We start from the raw sequence: 22195 nt of genomic DNA, 5'->3' as shown, positions 1-22195 counted from the left end.
AATCAGTCTCATATTTTGGGCTGAAGTTATAAAGTTTTTCCCTTTTCCCCCATTCATTTGAATGGCTGCCTCAGAAGCCCCATTTATGCTCTCCTCACCCCCTTCAGTTAATACTTGGTGGAAGCACCTTTGACAGCAATTACACCTGTGATTCTGTTGGGATCGGTCTCGACCAACTCTGCAAACCTTGATTCGGTAATATTTGCCCATTCTTCGGAACAAAACTGTTCAAGCTCAGTCGAGTTGTGCAGGAGCGTTTATGGACAGCAATCTTCAAGACATGTCACAGATTTTCGATTGGATTTACGTCGGGGCTCTGACTGGGCCACTCAAGGACATTTATCTGTTTGTTACTTAGCCACTCCAGTGTAGCTTTGGATGTGTGCTTCAGGTCGTTGTCGTGCTGAAAAGTGAATTTCCGTCCCAATTTCATCTTTCTTTCAGAGGGTGCAGCAGGTTTTCCTCGAGGATTTTTCTGTATTTTGCTCCATCCATTTTCCCTTCGATCCTGACAAGTGCTCCAGTCCCAGATGACGAGAAACATCCCCATAACATGATGCTGCCACCACCAAGCTTCACAGTAGGGATGGTCCTCTTTGGGTGATGTGCAGTGTTGGGGTTTGCGCCAAACGTTACATTTTGCATTTTGGCCAAAAATTTCCATTTTGGTTTCGTCAAACCACAAATTTTTTTGCCACAGGGCTTCAGAATCTCTGGAGTGTTTTTTTGCATCCCTCAAACAGAACTCAAGGTGGGTTTTGTTTAGTAATGGCTTCCTTCTTGCCACCCTACTGTATCCAAAGGCTGGCTGGCATCTCCCCTCTCCCTAAATCCCTCTTAATGTTTTACCCTCTGTAAATCTGTCATTTGTGGTTTTGGGGAACAGCGGCCTAACTAATCAACCGAGGCACAAGTTTTGGCATGCTCTTGCAGGATCTCAAGCATTTGAAAAGGACTGACAAAGTTTGAGGCAGGGTTTCAACTCGAGTGGCATCTGAATCACCAATAGGTGCCCGGCCGGTCCTGTGACGTTGCCTGGCATGATAAAACCATCAGTGGACAAGAACCAGGTTGGTCTGGTCTGTGGTTCGGTGGGAGAAGACGCGTTTCAAGGAAGTTCTCGTGTCGGTGTTGCCTATATTCCAAACCTCATTCACTCTTCCAGCCACAAGCTACCGCAGCATTTTGAGCCAGCTGCCTGCCTGTATCTGGGTCGCTCCAGTTCAGTGGCCGTTCAGCAGACAGAACTCCAGTTCTATTAAATGAGCAGAGTAACCGCCTTCCGAGTGGACGAGTTTGCACATTACTTGCTTAAAAAAAAGAAGTATAGTCTGTACATTGCAAGAAGACTATTGATGTTTGTGCAGTGCGAGTCTCAAGGGGTCTAACGGATCTCAGGGAGTTGAAAGGAGTCCGAGGGGTGAAAAGGTCGAAAACGTCAAAGCCTTCAGTCAAAAACATCTGGGGTAGAAATAGTATTAAGGGTCGATAGATATTTGCATTCCCCACATTCAATTGTACTTCGGGTCAAAAGGGGTCTTAATGGGTCTATTGTGTCTACATGGGGTCTGAGGTTTCAAAGGGGTCTTACAAGGATCTACAAGGAATCAAACAAGCTATTTATTCAACGTTTTTTTTGATATTTTCCTGCTGGGTAGCTCTCATTTTGTTGGGATGTGACTGAAAAAAAAACCCTGAATACTCGAGTATACCCTGAAAATTTGGTGTTCATCAGTGGACATAAGGACAGACAACCTTCACTTTTATTTATTTTTTTAAATGAAAATAAAATTTAAAAAGGAATAAGATGAGATACAAGCTGGTAGGCGACGAGGGATTCGCTAGGATCGAAGCGCTGGATACGATGCTTTTCATTCTGACCGATCCACCGACGAAGATTCATTGCCAAGACGTATTGGTTCACATACAATTGTTCCTCTGCCTGGCAAGATTTTTCCTATTGCGTATTTTGCCAACTGACACTCCTCATAAAAAATGACAGTAAATAGACACCCTATTTTTGAAGGACTACCATTTGAAAAATAATCGGTTTGCTGGTTTGTGCTGTGGAGCCTCGCATTGCGCGCGCGCGCGCACGCACGCGCGCACACACACACGCACACGCGCGCACACACACACACACACACACACACACACACACACACACACACACACACACACACACACACACACACACACACACACACACACACACACACACACACACACACACACACACACACAACCCGATAATCTTCTCTCAATGCTCTTGTTTGACCACACCTCCTGAGCCACACAATATTTTTAATAAGCCACGCCAACTTTCCTACGCCACGCCAACTTTCCTACGCCACGCCAACTTTCCTACGCCACTCCCACTTTCCTACGCCACTCCCACTTTCCTACGCCACTCCCACTTTCCTACGCCACTCCCACTTTCCTACGCCACTCCCACTTTCCTACGCCACTCCCACTTTCCTACGCCACTCCCACTTTCCTACGCCACTCCCACTTTCCTACGCCACTCCCACTTTCCTACGCCACTCCCACTTTCCTACGCCACTCCCACTTTCCTACGCCACTCCCACTTTCCTACGCCACTCCCACTTTCCTACGCCACTCCCACTTTCCTACGCCACTCCCACTTTCCTACGCCACTCCCACTTTCCTACGCCACTCCCACTTTCCTACGCCACTCCCACTTTTCATCAACCACGTCCACTTTCCCTCAGCTCCGCCAACTTTCCTAAGCCCCTCATAAAAATGACGGTAAATAGACACCCGATTTTTGAAGGACTACCATTTGAAAAATAAAACCTCAATCAAAAATCGGCTCAAGTAAAATTTTCTAAATATCTCGAAATGTTTAATTCCGAAGTCTCATTTCTCTACATTCAAAACTGAAGGACAAGTATTGAAAATACTGTACGTGGTTTTTCGGCCGCTGCACAGCAACGAAATTCAAATGCGCACATTCCCAGCACATATTGCACATGTTGAAAAAGCTTCATCAAAATCGGTTCGCTGGTTCGTGCTGTGGAGTCTCGCATTGCAGACACACATACACATACACACGTACACGCACACGCACACGCACACAAAACCTGACAATAAGGGATATCTAGCATTTTTAGCGAATCCAACAAGCTGGTAGGTGAAATGGGTGGTCGCGACATAATTGCATACTCGTCATACAGTTTTTGACGGATCGGGCTAAAAAATTTTAACAAAGAGGTTGTTTATAGTGCGTATAAAAGCCTGGAAGCCCATTTTTGATTTTCGAAAATATAAAATTTTTTAGGATTTATCTAAAATTTCAAAGTCCCGTTGGTAGGCAACGGTGGTGTCCATAGCAACGGTGCTCAAAAGCATAGAACTAGATCCTGGTATGAACCTACCTGTCAAGTTTCATCAAAATCGGTTGACTCCTCTGGCCTCCAGAGCTGTCCATTACATACAAACAAACAAACAAAAAAATGACGGTAAATAGACAACCTATTTTTGAAGGACTACCATTTGAAAAATAAAACCTAAATCAAAATTCGGCTCGAGTAAAATTTTCGAAATATCTCGAAGTGTTTAATTCCGAAGTCTTATTTCTCCACATTCAAAACTGTAGGACACGTATTGAAAATACCGTTTGGGTTCTCAAAACGCGGTTTTTCGGCCGCTGCATAGCAACGGGTGGTTGCTTAGCAACGAAACTCAAACGCACACACTCCCAACGCTGATGGCACCTGCTCGCCAAGTTTCATCGAAATAGGTTTGCTGGTTTGTGCTGTGGAGCCTCGCGTTGCAGACACAGACACACACACACACACACACACACACACACACACACACACACACACACACACACACACACACACACACACACACACACACACACACACACACACACACACACACACACACACACACACACACACACACACACACACACACACACACACACACACGGAAAACCTGACAATAAGGGTACTTGAGCGACATAAGGTACCCAACAAACAGGGTAATAAGGGTACCCAACAAACAAACAAAAACCCTTCACTCCTCCCTGTGAAAGCACGATCGGGATGAGACTTCGTACAATTTGCCAATTTCAGAGCCCCCAGTATTATCAAACTGCAGGTACATTTTCCGATTAATGTTCAAAATATCACATTCAACTGAAATCAAGTTGTTCCTCGATCATAAACCGACGTCTGTAGAGACAGACAGACAAAGGGAAGCAATTGCTTAACCCAACTTTTCGTTTCGCACACAGGGTCAAACGAGTAACCAAGATTGCAAGAGCAAACCGTGCTCAGTCATTATTGCGAGGTTTTTGTTTTTACAGCTGGGACTTCTGATTGTATTTCCCCCAAGAAAGTGAACTGGACCCTTTGGGATCACGACGAACCGCCGGTTCACGACATCATAAATATTTAGTAACCCGATCTGATGGATTTGTCCAACCAGCTACCGAGCAAGAGGTAAACACAGTGTATATCTTGTGTCATGGTTTCAAATGAAAACAAACAAGCAGTGAAGGACACATTGGATTTTTGGATAAACGTGGTGGCTCTGCAGAAAAATAAAAGTGTTGTGTCAGCTGTAACAGCCGCACGGACAGAAGGAAGTCTGGATTATTTGTATTTGACGTTACACACCTTGGAGCTGTCAAAGTGAATAAAGGAGAAAACGCTCAACCAAGGCACAGAAGACTATTACGATTGGGAAAATGAGAGTAATGCTTACCTGTAAATACCTGTTGAAAATGAGAAGGCAAGGTTGAATGCTGTAGTTGAACATGTGGCTGAGGTCCAGAATGCAAGTTTGGATAAAGACCTAAGCAAAACAAATCAAGATAACATGTTTAATCGAATAAAACGTTTTGGTTCATGCTATTGCTGGATGAAAACAATGTTTAGTACATTTTTGTGCAACGTAACAATTGTGTTCATTCACACTTTGCAAAATTAAAACTAAAAGATTATTACTTATTATTTATTTATTTATTCTTTAAGCCCAATTTCTCCCCCTTACACATAAAATCAATAGCTGAATCACTGTTATCGCTTCAGGGAAAATCCTCAAATATTACCGTCCTGCTGTGCTTTCCCAAAAATCTTTCAAAAACATTGGCAATCACTCGTTTCATTGCTTCCAATTAAAAATGTAACTTACAAAGAACCCATCCTTACCAACTGCTCAATTCCCCCACCATTTGGATATCCACGAGGTATTTTGACTTGTAATACCGGCTTCTACAACACACATTTACATGGAGAACTGAGGTCCACCCCGCGCCCCGACCTCCCATCCTGAACCCCTGGGATCGGGTTGGATTTAGCCCCCAAAGGCTTACCAGTTATAAAGTTTTAAAAACTCGTTCTGTCCAGCGGTTCATGAGTGCACATAAATCAAACAAACACACACAAACGAAGAGACTTCGAAAATTATTCATCGTATGTTATGAACCGATTATTATCAGTCAGGTCAATTTAATTTTGCAATTCTTTGTATCATCAAAACCCAGTCACACTACAATTCCAACATATTGAAATCCCACCCGGTGCAGTTTGTGAACGCACGAAAAATACTTCCACCCCGTCCGTCACGTGATTTTCATTCTCCCCCTTCATCTCGTCAATCATAATCATAATTCAAAACAAAAGTTGTTGGACATTTCCCACAGAGAAGAGGGGGCCCTGAATATGTTTTGCGGCACTAATGTTTGGATGTCTCAAGGAAACGCAGATTTGTAATGGCAACGGTTATAATTGGGTCTCAGTGGGTACTGGTGTTGGCTTAATGGTTCGGGTGGTGGGCTTGGGATCGTAGGATCCTGAGTTCAAATCCCACTTGGCTATTGAATTAATACCAGGTGGGGTTGACACTGCCCGTCATCCTTCCGAGGTCGGCAAAATAAGTGCCAGCTTGCTGGTATACTGTGTCGGAATGGCGACCCGTTCAGGATTGTGTCCAATCGCCAAGGACACTGCTGAGGCAGCACCAACGCTCTGCACAGAGTACGGTCCCCATGAATGGACGGGTTCAGGACAAGGCAAAACAGGAGTAAAAAGCTGTCACCCTGGAAGATCCCACGACACATCTTCACTCCTGGTATTTTGATCTTTTCTTCCGAGTGTTGTAATAGTAATGTCATATTCCAAAGTTCCATTGTTTTCTCAATCAGTTTGATTATTTGGGAGATTATCTTATCTTATACACTTGCATGCATTTTATCATCCATGAATGTGTGACACTATCAAAAAAAAAATTGTAATGTATCCATGCTGTGGATACTTTGGTTTTTCTGCTTTTACAGTTTTTGGGTATGGCCTTGATCAGTAGTAGGTGGTCAATTGTTCCATCCCATCATATTTTACAACCCTTCTGTTTTGCTTCTTGGCTTCCTTGTGCAACGTGGTGGTACATCATATCTCTGATGATTCCAGTCTGGTGTTTGTATGTTGTTGGTAGACAGCAAGATAGGTTATTGGTCTAGACTTGTGAGATAATAATAATTTCAGTTTTATTGTCAAACACCAAACAAAAAGTCTGAAGACAAAGCACATTTGATTGACAAAAAAAAAACTCCTCATAAAAATACTGTTGTGGTTATGGAAATGGACCCTGGGGAGTTACGTCCAACACATAAAAGAACCCTGGAGTTTCGATATTTTCAGGGAGTGTTTAGTTTAGAACCCATCCCCTCATAGCACTAGACAGGGAAATGCGTTGCGATCGTCAGTAGAATCTTCCCCATTGTTCTTTTCCTAAACCCACCTTCCATACTCCAACCTCATTCCCTCCCTTTCCAAAAGCGACATCTCTGTACCCAGACTCCTTTGAAATGCACAACCGGGCCACGTCGCCTCACTGGTGTTTCAACCGGATAGACGCCACACCAGGCTGCAATAACTACCATTCCGGCAGCCCCAGTCATTGTGTCATCAAGGAGGCGAATAGGCCGTGCCTTAGTGCTCGAGCGATGAATCTGCATGGCTGGATCGGAGTGTGGTGCCTCAGAGTCGGGTTGGCCTTAGCAGAGGAGGGACGTGCCGTTCAACCAATTTGTGCTGTCTGTGGACGGTTCGTGCAGTCTGGATGGTACGGCAACTCACGCAGTCTGTCGTGGGGCCGTTCATCGGGAAAACGCGAATAAACCTGGTCAGACTGACCGAGCATTGATGAACGCCGATCAGCACGAGCGCGCACCAAACAAGCGCTCCAAGTGAACCGAGAGGTGCAGGGAGAGTGCCGGGCAGCACGACAAAGCCAAGCAAGTGCTCTAAGCGAACCGACAGGCGGTGGATGAGCACCGGGTGGCACAAGGATGAGCACCGGGTGGCACAAGGGTGTGCCAAGCAAGTGCTCCAAATGGAACACTGAGGAACGCCAAGCCGCTCACTGCACCTTGTTCGATTGCATGTGAGCAGTCCAGTTCACGTACAGGTGAGGTTGGAATGAACTCTATACCCCCCACCCCCCACCCCCCACCCCTTTTCTTATCTAATTTCCCAGGAATGTATGAGGTGCCCATGTCTTGTTTAATGTTAGTGCCGGTTGTATTCGGTGATCTTTGTGCTCCCACATGATGGTACAGTGGTAATCCATGGGCAAAGAAAACATGCAAAATAATTTCATAAAAGGCATCGCTGCATATGACATCATTGACTGAAATTGAATACTTCTATTCTGCTACTTGGTGTAAAATAATATTATTTGGGGGAGTCCGGGGTGGGGGGGAGAGTGCGGTGGGAGGATGCAGGGGATGAGGTGGGATGAGGGAGGGGAAGGGGTGAGAGGAGGTGGGGAAGGGGTAGGACCAGGCGTGACCCAGCAACACCGGCTGCCTTTGCGAGTGAACAATGAACAGTAAAACATAAATCAAAAAAAAGGAAGAGCGCTGTTAATTAAGAATGCAAAAGACAGACAGGCGATATAGAAGCAACATGCAAAATTAAAAATGAACAACGAGTAAAATTAAAATAATTCAAATATTGATATTCAACAAATGGACAAGGAATGGAATGGGCGATTGTTTATAGCACTGTGTTCGTGTTTGTGGTGCAGTATATCATCATACGGAGGACCAAGAAGGGACCGGAAGAAGTAAAGAGCGAAGATGGAGTCATCAGGAGGAACCGAGGTAGGATTTGTGTTGCAGCTGCTGCTCCACTACCCTCAGACCCATCCAGAAACAGCCAAGTGAGCCTTACAGAAACATTTCTGCAAGAATTCACTTCTCCTTAGATAGATAGATAGATAGATAGTTAACGAGAGAGAGAGAAAGAGAGAGTAAAAGAGATGAAAGAGAAGTAAAAGCAAGAATTATAATGAATCAAGAAAATTATGAAAAAAAAAAATCCTTGGCCATCGCAATTTGTTTGAAGTTTCTCAAACTATGTCTCGATACCAATTATCGCAATTAAGTAAAATGGCGTGGATGACGTCTGGAAACCAGTACAGACTTGTCAAAGTGTGTGACGAGTTTAATACGATCAGCAAGGGAAACAACACTGAAAAAATGTAAAATGTGAGCATGGGGGAAGACAATTTGGGAATATGATCATTCGCAAAACTCTCTTTTGGACTCGCTCGATATCTGCAACTTGGGATATCATGAGACCTGAACTTCATGGAGGTGTTCCAACTAGTACATCATTACCACGTCTACAACTTTCACACCATTCTTCGTGAGTTGCACAAACGTCTCGAAGCATTACCAACCATGTACTCCACCTTTTGATTTGATTCCACTTCAGCTTGGCTTGAATGATGACACCAAGGAGCTTCATAAATGAAACGGTCTTCAAGGAAGCACCATTGATCACTGGTTCAAGAGGAGGTAGTCGTTTGCTGAGAAACGATAACCACATTACCCTACATTTCTCTGGCTTATGCGTCACATCGTCACCACACCATTCACTACGCAAGTCAAAATGTGACTGAAATATTGGAAAGAAGTGAAAGTCCTGCATGCAATGATGCTGAGGTCAGTGTATTGTCAGGTAAGGCCAGATCAGAGACTTACTACAGGTAATAACCTGTTTCATGGTCCGGTTGGCGGCAACTAAAGTCTCCCCTCCCAGGTTTCCTGGTGAGGAGGGTGTATGGATATGGACACCCAGCAGGATTAAAAACAAAACCTGTCAAAGGGCGGAGGAGCTCCTTCTGAGCAAACGGCAACTCATGTCTGCAGATGTTCCACTGCAGTTTGGTTCCCTCTATCTTGGAGGTTGGTGGCAGGATTTGCACTACGGACACCGTTAAACACTTCACTCAGCAACATACATAAAAACACAAATAAAACTAAAGTTTCACTCTGTGCGAGAACCTCCTGTGCAGCTGCCCTTTGACAGAGCAGCTCACCAGATGACGGGATTGGGGCAAAGCTTTTGGGACCCCCATTCTTTGATGACAAGAGGAAAAGCATCGAGTAACCTTCCTGGGTCAGGTTGTGGTGGTGTGTGGCGAGGTGGTGCTGAGGTGTCGTCCACCAGACTGCGTTCTCTTCGGGTTAACCTGAAGCGGTCCATTTGGGTTGCTGTCTGGAATGTCCGCACCTTAACAGAGGAGGATCACCCCTTCTTTCCTGTCATCTGAGCTCAACATCAGTATTGCAGCCCTTTCTGAGACTCGGAGACCAGATTATGGTGAGGACATGGTGGGTGGTTACACTAACTACTGGTCTGGTCACTCTAATGGTTACCATACCCAATGAGTTGCTGTAGCTGTGTCCAATAAGCTGACTCCCATGCTAATTAAGGTGTGGGTGTTGCAGGGGATCCTGAAGAGTTGTGGAGTGCTTTCAAGACAGCATCCTTGACATTGCTGGAAGATAGCTTGGAACCCACTGTCAGGGAAAGAAGAACTTTGTCTCTTAAGGGATACTGGTCACTGGACACCATTGACCAGTCACAAGGCTTGGTTTAATGGCAGAGCTGAGCTGTCCTCATGTCGTTGCATGCAGTTCTGTGCTCTGCCTGGAACACAGGCATCATCCCACATGACTGGAAGAGGGGCCTTGTCGTCTCTCTCTGGAAAGGGAAGGTGATCACCAGGACTGCAACAACTAACGAGGGGAGACGCTGCTCTCAGTGCCGGGCAAGATCTTTCCTCGGATAATTCTTGATAGGGTTCGCCACCATATGCTTGAGCACCAGCGCACAGAGCAGTCAGGCTTTACACCAAAGAAGTCAATGATTGACTGCATCCTTGTTCTTCGGGTCCTCACCGAACGCAGATGAGAGTTTCAGCAGCGGCTGCTTGCAGCCGATGTTGATCTCTGTAAAATGTTTGATTCAGTGAATCGGGATGCCCTCTGGAGGATTCTCGGTCTTCCTGGGGTGCCACCAAGACTTATCAATCTGATTTATGAACTTTACCCAGACAGAGAACTGTGAGAGGTGGTGATACCATCTCAGACTTATATACAGTTGGTACTGGAGTTTGTCAGGGGTGTGTACTGACCCCCACACTTTTCGGCGCTTGTATGGACTGGATTCTGGGGAGGATGTCAGAGAGATCAAGCTGCGGTGCATTGGGAATATCAAGATCCCCACTGCTGAGAGAAAGACACAAGAAAGCCTGATTGGAGTTTGTCCAAACACACCTGAACAAGCCAAAATCATTCTGTGAGAATGTTCTGTGGACAGATGAGACCAAATTACAGATTTTTGGTAAAGCACATCATCTCGGTTTACAGAAAACAAACTGAAGCCTTCAAAGAAAAGAACATCCCTGCAGTCAAACATGGAGGAGGTTCAGTGATGTTTTGGGGTTGCTGTGCTGCCTCTGACGCTGAGTGCCTTGAATGTGTGCATGGCATCATCAAATCAGGAGATTACGAAGGCATTTTGGAGTGCAATGTTCAACCGAGTATCAGAAAGCTGGGTTTCTGTCACAGGTCATGGGTCTTGCAGCAGGACAATGACCCCAAACACACTTCAAAAAGCACCCACGAATGGTTCAAGACAAGATGCTGGACTGTTCTGAAGCAGCCAGCAATGAGTTCACATCGAAATCCCAATGAGCACCTGTCGGGAGATCTGAAAACAGCAGTTGGGAGAACTGGAGTAGTTTGCACAAGAAGAGTGGGCCAAACTGTCAGTGGAGAGGTGTAGGAAGGCTATATTCATGGCTAAAGGAAGACCTTGACTGCAGTTATTTTGTCAAAAGCCTGTGCCCCAGGGGAAGTCTGGCATGTCAATGCCATTTATTTTTATTTTCTAGTTTAAAAGGATATATTAAGTTCTGAATCAAAAACAAAGGTTCTGTAATATGAAGTGAAAGAAAGAATTGTGGAGAACAAATAGTTTGATCAACATCACCTTATTTTTTCCAGAAAATTGAATGTTATTTGAAAAAAAACGTGCAAGGGTGCCGATATTTTTGGCCACGACTGCACGATAAGCTCGAGAAGCTCTTAACCTGAGATTAATTGTGGATTTGATCGAAGTAACAGTTCCGACTTCTTCAATTAAAAAAAATATATATATAAAAAAAATTCATTTGTCCAATTCGCACATTCTTTGATGCCCCTTCCTCTCCTCGACCTCAGAAGAGTTGTATGGTGGACGAGGGGCTTGGGAGAAGGATAGCCTGAAGGCAGCGCCAGGGCAAGGGGAGTGAAAGCAGCATACCAGGGTATAACTGCGGTGATAAAATGCACCCAAACAGCAACGTTTTCTTTTTAATTCCCGTGTTGCATGTAAAACCGGGCGGGATCATTTAAAAATTAAAACCCATACCATCTACCTGGCAAAGGCCTGCGTGCATGGATGCCCCAAACCCATACGCGTTCCTCCAACCTCCTCACATGCAGGCACACACAAACCCCACCACGTCCGTGTGTGCCATCTACGTACCTCTTCATTTGCAGCCACAGCCAGCTATTCATATATTTCGGCAACTAGTTTTTTTATTTTATTGATATTTTGTCATGAAAACAGATCGCACAAAACGGTAAGAAGAAAACTGCATACACAATTACAAAAAGAAGAAAAAAAAAAAAGACCACTGTCAACTGTAACCTCATGACTTGCAAAGGCAGGTTCGAGAGCACGGCCAAAATCACGTGACGATCACGTGACGATCAAACGGGAAGGAAATTAAAAAATCTGTCCGGTTAAATACAAGATAATATTTTTTACTATCATAATCAATAAACAGTTGCGGAATATCTTGGAGAACGGCAGACTAACTAGGTTTTGAAAATGGTGATTTTTATAACTTACGTGACCTAGTGACCTTGACCCTGACCTTGAACCCAGACAAAGGTTATATCGTGCAACACTCATCGACCTCTACCCACATCCTAAGTTTCATCAAGATCGGAAAGAAAAATTGTTGACGTACGGACGGACATTTGGTCATCTCGGTAGAGATGACCTAAAAATTAGGTTTAATGCTTTGCTTAAATAAATACACTTGGTTATAAAATATATATATAGAAACGCAAATTTCTTTAAATTTTCAGATTTCACTCCAGATTTCGACACTTAATTAGTCCACAAGATGCGATTCTCAAATTAGATACAATATTTCGATGATATACTTTAGTCGATGAGAGTAGATTGTGCTTCCAAAATCGAGGGATGTGTGAATCGGCCAAACAAAATGGTGACTGAAGACCCCTGTAAGCTGACAGAGGGCTGACCAAAGCTGAGTCATGAAAAAGGATAATTAAATAAGGCTGTAAATTATCTTCAAAAGGGGTGTTTATATTATATTAACCCAAACACCAAATTTACCGTCATGCATGACCTTGGAGTTCCCTTCGTGTGCATGTAAAGTTTCAGGCCGCTAGATTTCATGGTTTTGGAGTTATGGGGACACATACACACACACAAACACACACACACACACACACACACACACACACACACACACACACACACACACACACACACACACACACACGTCGTGACACCAAAGTCTAAAAAAAATAATAATAAAAATAAACCTTCAGAGTCCACATTTATAAAAGCTGCTCTACATTTTCCCCTGTCGACCAACCTCAACCCCACAAATCATCAACAACAAAATAATAAACCAATGTCACCCGCAGGGTGACCCGTATCTTGCCAAAAGGTGACCACGTGTGACTTCTTTAAGGTCACACCGAGGTGAACAGAGCTGCTATCCACCAGGAGCGACTCCTTGAGGAATATCTGCCTACGAGAGATTCCGATGAGAATCATTCTCCAGAGTAACCACGAAAAATATGCGTTTGCCTCATAACGTCACCAAATGACGTCATAATGTCTCAAGCTTGACATATCTAGAAAGCTCTCATCGAGGTGTTCAATTTGAGGTACTACACGATATGGTTCCTAATACTTGAAAATTTGACCTTGGGGTCAAATATGTTTGACCTGAGGCGCTAGCCATGAAGGTCAAGGCCAATCGCCACCAAAAATTAATCAGCTGAGCGCCAGACCATGAACTATATTCCCATGAAGTTTGAAGACGATCCGATCAAAATTACTCAAAAAACAAGGGTTTCGTCGACTCCGCTGATTTGCGACAAAGTGACCTTGACCTTTGACCTTGACCTTCAAAACTTTGTGCACTGAAAGGGACCTCGATAGGCCTCTGATTTGCGAAGTTACAAAAATTTCCAATGATAACTGTGCTCTGCAGAATTTTTTATACATGATTACAGACAAACAAACAAACAAACAAAAAAAAAAAACATACAAGCTGACTCACATATCTTGCAAAAACTTAGTTTTGGTAGGATATACATTATTAAAATTAAATGCAGAAGAAAAAATATTTCCAAAGTTTATGTTCAACTCCAACATTCGAAGATTTCTGAAACTTTTTAAAAGTGATGATCAAACCAGTGATTTCTCAACTCATGTCAAATCAGACCACATTTTTGTGAACCCAACACCCATCATCTTCTTGGGACAATGGATATCACACATTCCTCTGCCAAAGAGGTTATCACCAGAAATAATTAAATAACAAACAGTGTAAAACCTTTCAACAAAACAATGGCAACCTTTCACTGTCGAGTCTTAGCTGACAAGAAATCGAGCTTTAACTGAGCTGCACACAACTTGCAAAACATTTAGCTGAGAGATGTTTGAGGGACAGAGTTAGTCATTAATGGCAACACAAGATCGTGCTCACACATTATGGGAAGGGTGAAATCCAGCTAACACAAAGTGTGCAACAATTTTTTTTCAGCCCTCATAAAGGGTTGCCCTTATTAACAGTGGGAGCAGACGACAAATGTGATGGTACAAGCAAAAACTCGAGAAACGCTGGCATGTTCTAATGAGCAGGCTCCCTAACCCCCAAGTACAAGTACAAGTTAAATGAAATAGACAGTAGGGCAGACAAGCATCAAGGGAATAAATTCCTGGTTGGTCGTTTGCTCTGATTAAATTGTGGCAACCAGCGATGGTGCGTGGCAGCTAAATTAACCATTCCATCCTCAAGCGAATATCGTGGGGCTCTTTCGTTCCACCATCCTCCATACTTGAACAAAAACTACTTAGTTCCGTCATCATCGACCAATAACTGTGCAAACGACAACTCCTACACATTCTTTCAAGACCCAAATTAAATCCCACCCTGTGGAGTCATTGACAGGAGATATAGATCGGACAAAATATTTCACAAACCGACCGGCCAGGGCTGACATTCGACTGGACCTAGTTAAAGCAGTAACTTGCAATTTGTTAATGGTGCCGGTGATAACTCACCGATTCTTTGCAAAGCACCTGTGGATCATTAACGTCCACCAACTAATGCTTCCAAACTGGACACCCAACTCAACATTAATTTGAGCGACGGTGCACTTTCTGATACAAGACTTCCTGTGAAGCACCAATCCCACAGTTTTGAGTCAGGACGGGAATCAAACCCAGCAGAGATGTTTCAAAGGTGAGTACGCTCCCTTTGCCACGTCCTGTCAAACCATATTCTGACAATGGGGACATTTACTTGTGTCCGCAAGCTCCTTATTACATCCAATCTTCACTTCCGGTTCGGGGTTTGTTGCACACGGACGACGTTGGATCGGCTGCTCCTCCTTCCAGGTCATCAAAGCCAAGTTTCCTGGACCAGATACATTGTGTTTGACTGGATGGGCATTTCACCCAGCTTTCTGTGCCAAACCATATCTTGTGTTGAATTGTCGGGTTTGTGTCACTGGTAAAGTACGGCCGACTGGTGATAGCCGGGTTGTTACTTCTGCCTCTATTTTTGATCCCTCATTGTAATCCTTTTCCCCTTGTAGCTAACCCTAACCCTAACAAAAAAAAAAACAACAAAAAAAAAAACTTAATCTCCCATGCTCAGCTACTCCTTCATTCCCCATCCCTTGTTTACACTCATGATGAAGGGGTTTCGGAGAGTTTGGCACAAAACACTAGAAATGAAGATCAGACGATACCTCGCCAGTACAGACTGCGTGACTGAGGACGAGAGAAATGGTGTACTGTACATCGTACCTCCATTTCCGTTATGCATTGGCATGAAATTTAAATTTTTTTCCATGTGAAAAATAAATAAATAAATAAATAAATAAAAAAACCAAAACAAACCTGATCCTCACCGTAATCCGATTCTCCTTTTCCACATCCCCAAACTGAATCCACTGAATAAAACAATGCTTCCTTTAAAAGCTCTGTATAACATTTTAAACTCGAGTTCATAGATCATGATACACCACACAGTTTTACTTTAATTTACAAAAAAAAACAATGATTTTTAACAACAGTGAAAAAAAAATTACTTTTTATAATCTAAATCGTTTCCAGCGCGATCAAGTCGCCCAGAAGCAGTCCAGAACACCACCCTTTTACACACACCACCACATTGAACCTTCATTTAAATTGAAATACTGCAGAACTGGAGGTTCTTGGAAGAAGAATTTTATGCCAGATGATTTGTGTTCTACATGGGGGGGGGGGTCAAATAAACTTTGGGGTACCAATAAAAATTGGGGCAACAATTGTATTATCGTGGGGACCAATGGATGGCAACAGGGACAGAGGAAGGATATACCAAAGATGGAGGGAAGGAATGAATTAGAACAACAAAGCAAGAGACAGAGAAACATGGTGTCAACATGCTGAGGCTTTCATCCAGCGTAGGACTGAAAATGGCCGATGATTAATTGTCGAAACAAGTTCAACAGCAGGTACAAGTCTCCCCGTCATATCGAGGGAGGCTTATAAGGTGGACAGAAAAGGTGGATTTGACATTATTATTTATTTTTTTGCATAAAGGCTCATGTAAGAGCTCAGATTGAACAATGAATTGAAATGTCAACAAAATAAAACCTGAAATGGGGAAATTGGAGTTGTTAGTAAAGTTTGTGAAGTTATTTTGCAGATAAGTCAAAGTGCAACAATCATTCTACAAATAGCAAATATGATGGGCAAAGAGAACTCACTGTGTGCAATCGTGTGATGGAAGTTAGTCGCATGGATTCCTGTGATGATAGGATCCGACGGTGATGCATGCGCCCGAATGCTTGAAAAGCCAGGAAAGGTGAGGTTCTGGGGCATTGGTAGGTAGACATTTCCAAGCGGCACGTGCATTGGAGAGCGAGGTACAACTCCCAACGACGCGGAACATTCGTGCCCCACAGAGGTTATAACGGTAGATTTAAGACCCGAGACATGCGTCGGTGGTGACTTGGCGATCGGAACACCCATTCCTTTCGTCGAGGCTGATACGGGCAAAGGATTTCGATTCGTGGATGCAACAGGTGACTTTTGGTTTTGTGATGAAACCGAATGAGGATTCTGATTGGAAGACAGAGCATTTGATTTTACATTAGCTTGTGGAACAATCAATGGCTTTGTGTTGACGGGACTCGCCGAAAGAGAACGCCCGCTACTGGATAGCGCCGATGCAGTCGTCATGGACACAGAACTCGGAGACACGGCTCGCAAGTTTGTCGCCAGAAACCTCATGTTGGGAGACAATCCAGGTCTCACGGCAGCACATACGGGCGTCAAAGATCTCACGCTGACACAGGTCGGTGCCGACAGCCTTCCCCGAGCAGATGTCACTGGCTGAGACCTCTCGCCGATGGAAGTTGCAGATGATGGTCTGATCCTGGGGGGAATCACGGAGGGGGATTTCGCGTTTGGACAAGGGGAGGGATGATGTGGATTTTGGCTGCAACTGGAAAGTGTAGATTTCTGGGTGGAATTTGAGGGTGGTCGAGGCTTTGTGTTTGTAGGTGACAATTTGAGTTTTTGGCCTGGTGGTGACGAGCTGCACGGGACTTTCAGAGCTGGTTTTTGAATTTGCGGTGAAGATGGAGGCCTTGATGTTGAAGAAACCAAAACGGTCGTTGCTGAAATCTGTTGTGTTCACAAAAAGAGAAAAACAATCAACTTTGTGTCAAAAAACAAAACCTCATTTTAAAAATAAACGACCACATTACCTGTAGGGTGACCCCTTGCACGCACATGCACACACCTGACAACTCCTCAATCCCCAACCCCACCAAGTTGTCCCACCTTTGCTCTTCCCCCCCCCCTCACCTTCCCCCAAACCCCTACTCCTTCCCTCCCAACCCAAAGACATCAATCCTCTCCTCATTAAAGCCTTCAAACCCCTCCCCACATCCACCACAACTCAACACCCCCTTCCCCAAAGCCTCAACCTCCCCTGTCCAAATTTGTCCCATCTGTATTTCCCCCCCTTCCTCACCGTCCTCTCACTCATAAAAGCAAAAATTACCCCCGTGTGGGGGTGACGGTCATCTCTATAATGTTTTTTACTATCATAATTGATGAACCGTTGCCAGATAGCTCCTAAAATGACAGACTAGATAGGTTTTGAAAATGGCGACTTTCACAACTTCCGTGACCTCGTGACCTTGACCATGACCTCGAATCTGGGGGAAAAATATGTCGTTGGGTATCACTCATCGACCTCTACACACATACCAAATTTCATCAAGATCGGAAGTAAAAAGTTTTCTTTGTACCGGGAGGTGTTTTTCACCATCTTCCAGGTTACGTGGCGGCCAAACGGGACAGAAATTCAAAAATCTGTCCAGTTAGATACAAGATAATATTTTTTACAATCATAATCAATAAACAGTTGCCGAATATCTTGTAGAATGGCAGACTAGATAGGTTTTGAAAATGGCGATTTTTATAACTTACGTGACCTCATGACCTTGACCATGACCTTGAACCCGGACAAAAGTTATATCGTTGTGCAACACTCATCGACCTCTTCCCACATACTAAGTTTCATCGACCTCTACCCACATACTAAGATCGGAAAGAAAAATTGTTGACTGACGTACGGACATTTGGTGTGGCTTTATTAGGCCATCTCGGTGGAGATGACCTAATAAATATGTATTGTTCATTTAGTACCCGGATTAACATATCAGAATCACCAATAAGTGCAATACGTGGTTTTCCGGTCCGTCCACTCTCTGGGGACATTTCACTTCCGGTTGTAGAAAAAAACGAAAAAATAGGCTTAGCTCTCGAAGATTACGATAATCCTGTAGATTATTCTTCACTCATTATAATGCAACTTTCAGAATGAAAATTGGTCAAGTATTTATAGAGATATTGAGGTTTGAAAAATCGTTAGATCTTGCAAATTCATTAATTATTAATTCCACAGAAGTTTCGTGACTGCACAAAGTAACACGTCACGTATGAAAAAACATTTTGTATGCCAGATTCATTAATTATTAATTCATTAATTATTAATTCCACAGAAGTTTCGTGACTGCACAAAGTAACACGTCACGTATGAAAAAACATTTTGTATGCCAGATTCATTAATTATTAATTCATTAATTATTAATTCCACAGAAGTTTCGTGACTGCACAAAGTAACATGTAACGTATGAAAAAACATTTTGTATGCCAGATTCATTAATTATTAATTCATTAATTATTAATTCCACAGAAGTTTTGTGACACTGCACAAAGTAACACGTCAGGTATGAAAAAACATTTTGTATGCCAGATTCATTAATTATTAATTCATTAATTATTAATTCCACAGAAGTTTCGTGACACTGCACAAAGTAACACGTCAGGTATAAAAAAACATTTTGTATGCCAGATTCATTAATTATTAATTAATTAATTATGGAATGTACTTATTGATATATTAATAAGAAAGCCCGAAGCATGTAGCATAATTGATCACTTATCCCCTCATCCGGGATCCGTGGCCTCGCCCCACAGCCTGCAGCCCCATGGCCGCCGGTGATTATGTTACATATCAGCACGATCAAGAGGAGCCTGCGAATCATCCCTGCTGATGCACTGAATTGATGCAATCGTTCGGCCAGAATATTGGTCGTCAAGATGTTGCGTGATTAAATCACCAATACACTCACTCGAATTTATACCGCCGACAGACTTCTTAACAATCACCTTCGCCCCAGAAACCACGGTCGATCTGAACCACGCTGGCCACTGCTCAGACGCCATGACCGAAGACGACTGCGCAGTTTGGTTAAAGGTGACTCGGCATTTTGGAGCGCGCGCACGAAATTATATTTTGAAAATAAATGCCGACGTTTACATTTCGGGTTTTGAAACTTTTTCACCTTCGACGGAAAATGTATAAATATAAAAGGCTAAAAGTGTGTTTTATAGCGAACGAAGTGAGCTTAATACTTAACGCGTGCACGTGAGAGAATAGGAAATAACAATAATAACAATAACAATAACAATAACAACAACAACAACAACAACAACAACAACAACACAAGAGCCCTGGTCATTTCGAATCCATGTCGTAAGCTATGACTTTTTGCTTACGGTTGTTGTTAAACGCTGTGCGGTGTATAAACGCGATTGGGTTTTATTTCTATCTCGTGAATATTACTTTACGCGTGCACATGAGAGAATAGGGAACAACAAAAACACAATACCTTGGCAATTGTGAATCCGTGTCGTTGGCTATGACCATTTTGCCTCCGGTTTTTGTTTTGTTGCTGGTTTTTTTTTGTTTCCGGTTTTTTTCAAGGGGAATGATGCATGCCGGGAGATCATGACCGGAAGTGTTTATTTATTTCAATTATTTTTTCCCCAAAGTTAATTTTATACTTCCGAAGGTGATTTTTTTTTTTTCATGACAGGAAGAGTTTATTTAGTATTTAACATCACCGGGAGTGATTTTGAAACTCTTTCCGGAACTTTTAATTTCTTTTATTCTTGACCAGAAGTGATAGTTTATTTATTCAATTATTTTTTCCCCAAAGTTAATTTTAATAAAGATATCTCCCGCATCATCAAAAAATATTTTTTAATCGTGATTTACATTATTTGTTCGCTGATCCCGAATCCAGGCCGAAGTAACCGGAAATTGCGTCAAAATCATCAGCTGTGCGGCGCTTCCACGTACCACGGTACAGTTGGCAAGTATACAGTTGTGAACAAGTTTGATGTAAAGTCAGAAGTGAATGGAAGAAGAATTCTGCGTTCGCTTCTCGGCTTTGCCTATTCCATATTATTTATATTTCATTTCTCCTTCCTTCCTTCTTTTGCGAATCGCATCGGCGTTTTTGGCCATCTTCCAGATCACGTGACGATCAAACCGGAAGGAAATTCAAAAATCTGTCGAGTTAGATACAAGATAATATTTTTTACGATCATAATCAATAAAGTTGCCGAATATCTTGTAGAACGGCAGAGACTATATAGGTTTTGAAAATGAATTTTATTACTTACGTGACCTCGTCCCTGACCTACAACCCGGACAAAAGTTATATCGTTGTGCAACACTCATCGACCTCTTCCCACACACTAAGTTTCATCAAGATCGGAAAGAAAAATTGTTGACGGACATTTGGTCCGGCTTTATTACGTCATCTCGGTAGATGACCGAAAAAGGCATTCCCACATCGAAACGGTGGAATATTTAATGCTTTCCGCTCCACCATCATGCCATCAATGACGTCACAGAAAGCTATCACGATCACCTGTCCAACTGACAGTTTGAAGAGAAAATAGTCGGAAATAATAGCAAGGACCTGTGTAACCTCAGCAGTAAAACTGCTGCTTGAGAGAATGCCACAGTTATTTGGGTGATGTATAGACAACAGAGCACTGCCTCGATCACTGAGGTGCAACTGTCTCAACAAGGCGCCGAACCAGATCAAAATGTTTTTATCTGTCGCTTTGTCAGCTTCACAAAGGAGGGAAAACAAAAAGGGAGGAGGGCTTGGCGATTGTGAATTTGACAGCTTTGAAGATGCAATGCAGACATTGTGGATCGAGTCAGGGGAACTGTCCATCCAATGGGTGAAACCCAGATGGACGCACGCGGGGCTCATTTGATAGTAGATATACCTTTTTGAGGTACTCATCTACTCCGCTGAGTAGGAAAACCTGTTAAAAGTTTCAATTAAAAAAAAAAAAATTTTAACGACGAAATTTCACAGCAAAATGTTTACAAATAAAAACGTGTGTGTGTGTGTGTGTGTGTGTGTGTGTGTGTGTGTGTGTGTGTGTGTGTGTGTGTGTGTGTGTGTGTGTGTGTGTGTGTGTGTGTGTGTGTGTGTGTGTGTGTGTGTGTGTGTGTGTGTGTGTGTGTGTGTGTGTGTGTGTGTGTGTCCTCCGTAACTCCAAAACCATGAAACCAAGCAGCCTGAAACTTTGCATGCATAAAAAGGGGACTCCAAGGAAGTGCAAGAGTGAAAATTGGGTGTTTGGGTTAATTAAAACACCCCCCCCCTTTGGAAGATAATTAACAACCTGATTTAATTATATCCTTCATCAGGTGATCCTCGGCCAACTCGTATTCTGGGGTCTTGAGGCATTTCCTGGGTAACCTCGCTGGGGTCTGAAGCCACCAGGTTTTTTTTTTTTCGCTTGCTCAACCATGCCGTGACTTGGAACAGGCAGCAACGATTTCTTAACGATAAAGTATATATATATATATATATATATATATATATATATATATATATATATATATATATATATATATATATATATATATATATATATATATATATATATATATATATTTTTTTTCCACTTTCATCACTCAAATTTGAGAATGCTTGTTCATCACAGTTCCGAATCGCTGGGTACATCGCTTTTGGAAGTCCTTTAGTTTTAAAATTAGGAGCTTGGAATGATTTCATGCATTACATGATACGATTTTCCACGTTCTACTCTCACAGACTAAAGTATCTGGACACTGCTCGTCCAACATCTCATTCCAA

At 43.0% G+C, this 22195-nt stretch overlaps 1 protein-coding gene across 9 annotated transcripts in view; it reads right to left on the bottom strand.

Annotated features, from left to right (window-relative positions):
- The window catches only part of LOC147010272 (uncharacterized), a 223358-nt gene that overhangs the window by 22919 nt on the left and 178244 nt on the right, over positions 1-22195 (bottom strand). For 5 of the 9 annotated variants that reach the window (XR_015052753.1, XM_085861342.1, XM_085861338.1 and 2 more), the window contains 3 exons: positions 16412-17333; positions 15558-15610; positions 4741-4830 (listed from right to left, as the gene is read on the bottom strand). Coding sequence is in view for 8 of the 9 variants with exons in the window: in XM_085861342.1 (XP_085717468.1) it covers positions 4741-4830; positions 15558-15610; positions 16412-17333 (1065 nt within the window). In the remaining variant the exon portion in view is untranslated. Of the gene's footprint in view, positions 1-3386; positions 3444-4740; positions 4831-15557; positions 15611-16411; positions 17334-22195 lie in introns of those variants that run through there. The other 4 variants (XM_085861343.1, XM_085861345.1, XM_085861341.1 and 1 more) reach the window with 3 other exon arrangements.

This window comes from Eptatretus burgeri, chromosome 17 (assembly GCF_056783735.1).
Source record: "Eptatretus burgeri isolate ZD-2024b chromosome 17, Ebu_testis_v1, whole genome shotgun sequence".
Classification (NCBI taxonomy): Eukaryota; Metazoa; Chordata; class Myxini; order Myxiniformes; family Myxinidae; genus Eptatretus; species Eptatretus burgeri.
Note: the sequence above shows the minus strand (reverse complement) of the source record. Positions and strands in the feature narration are given on the sequence as shown.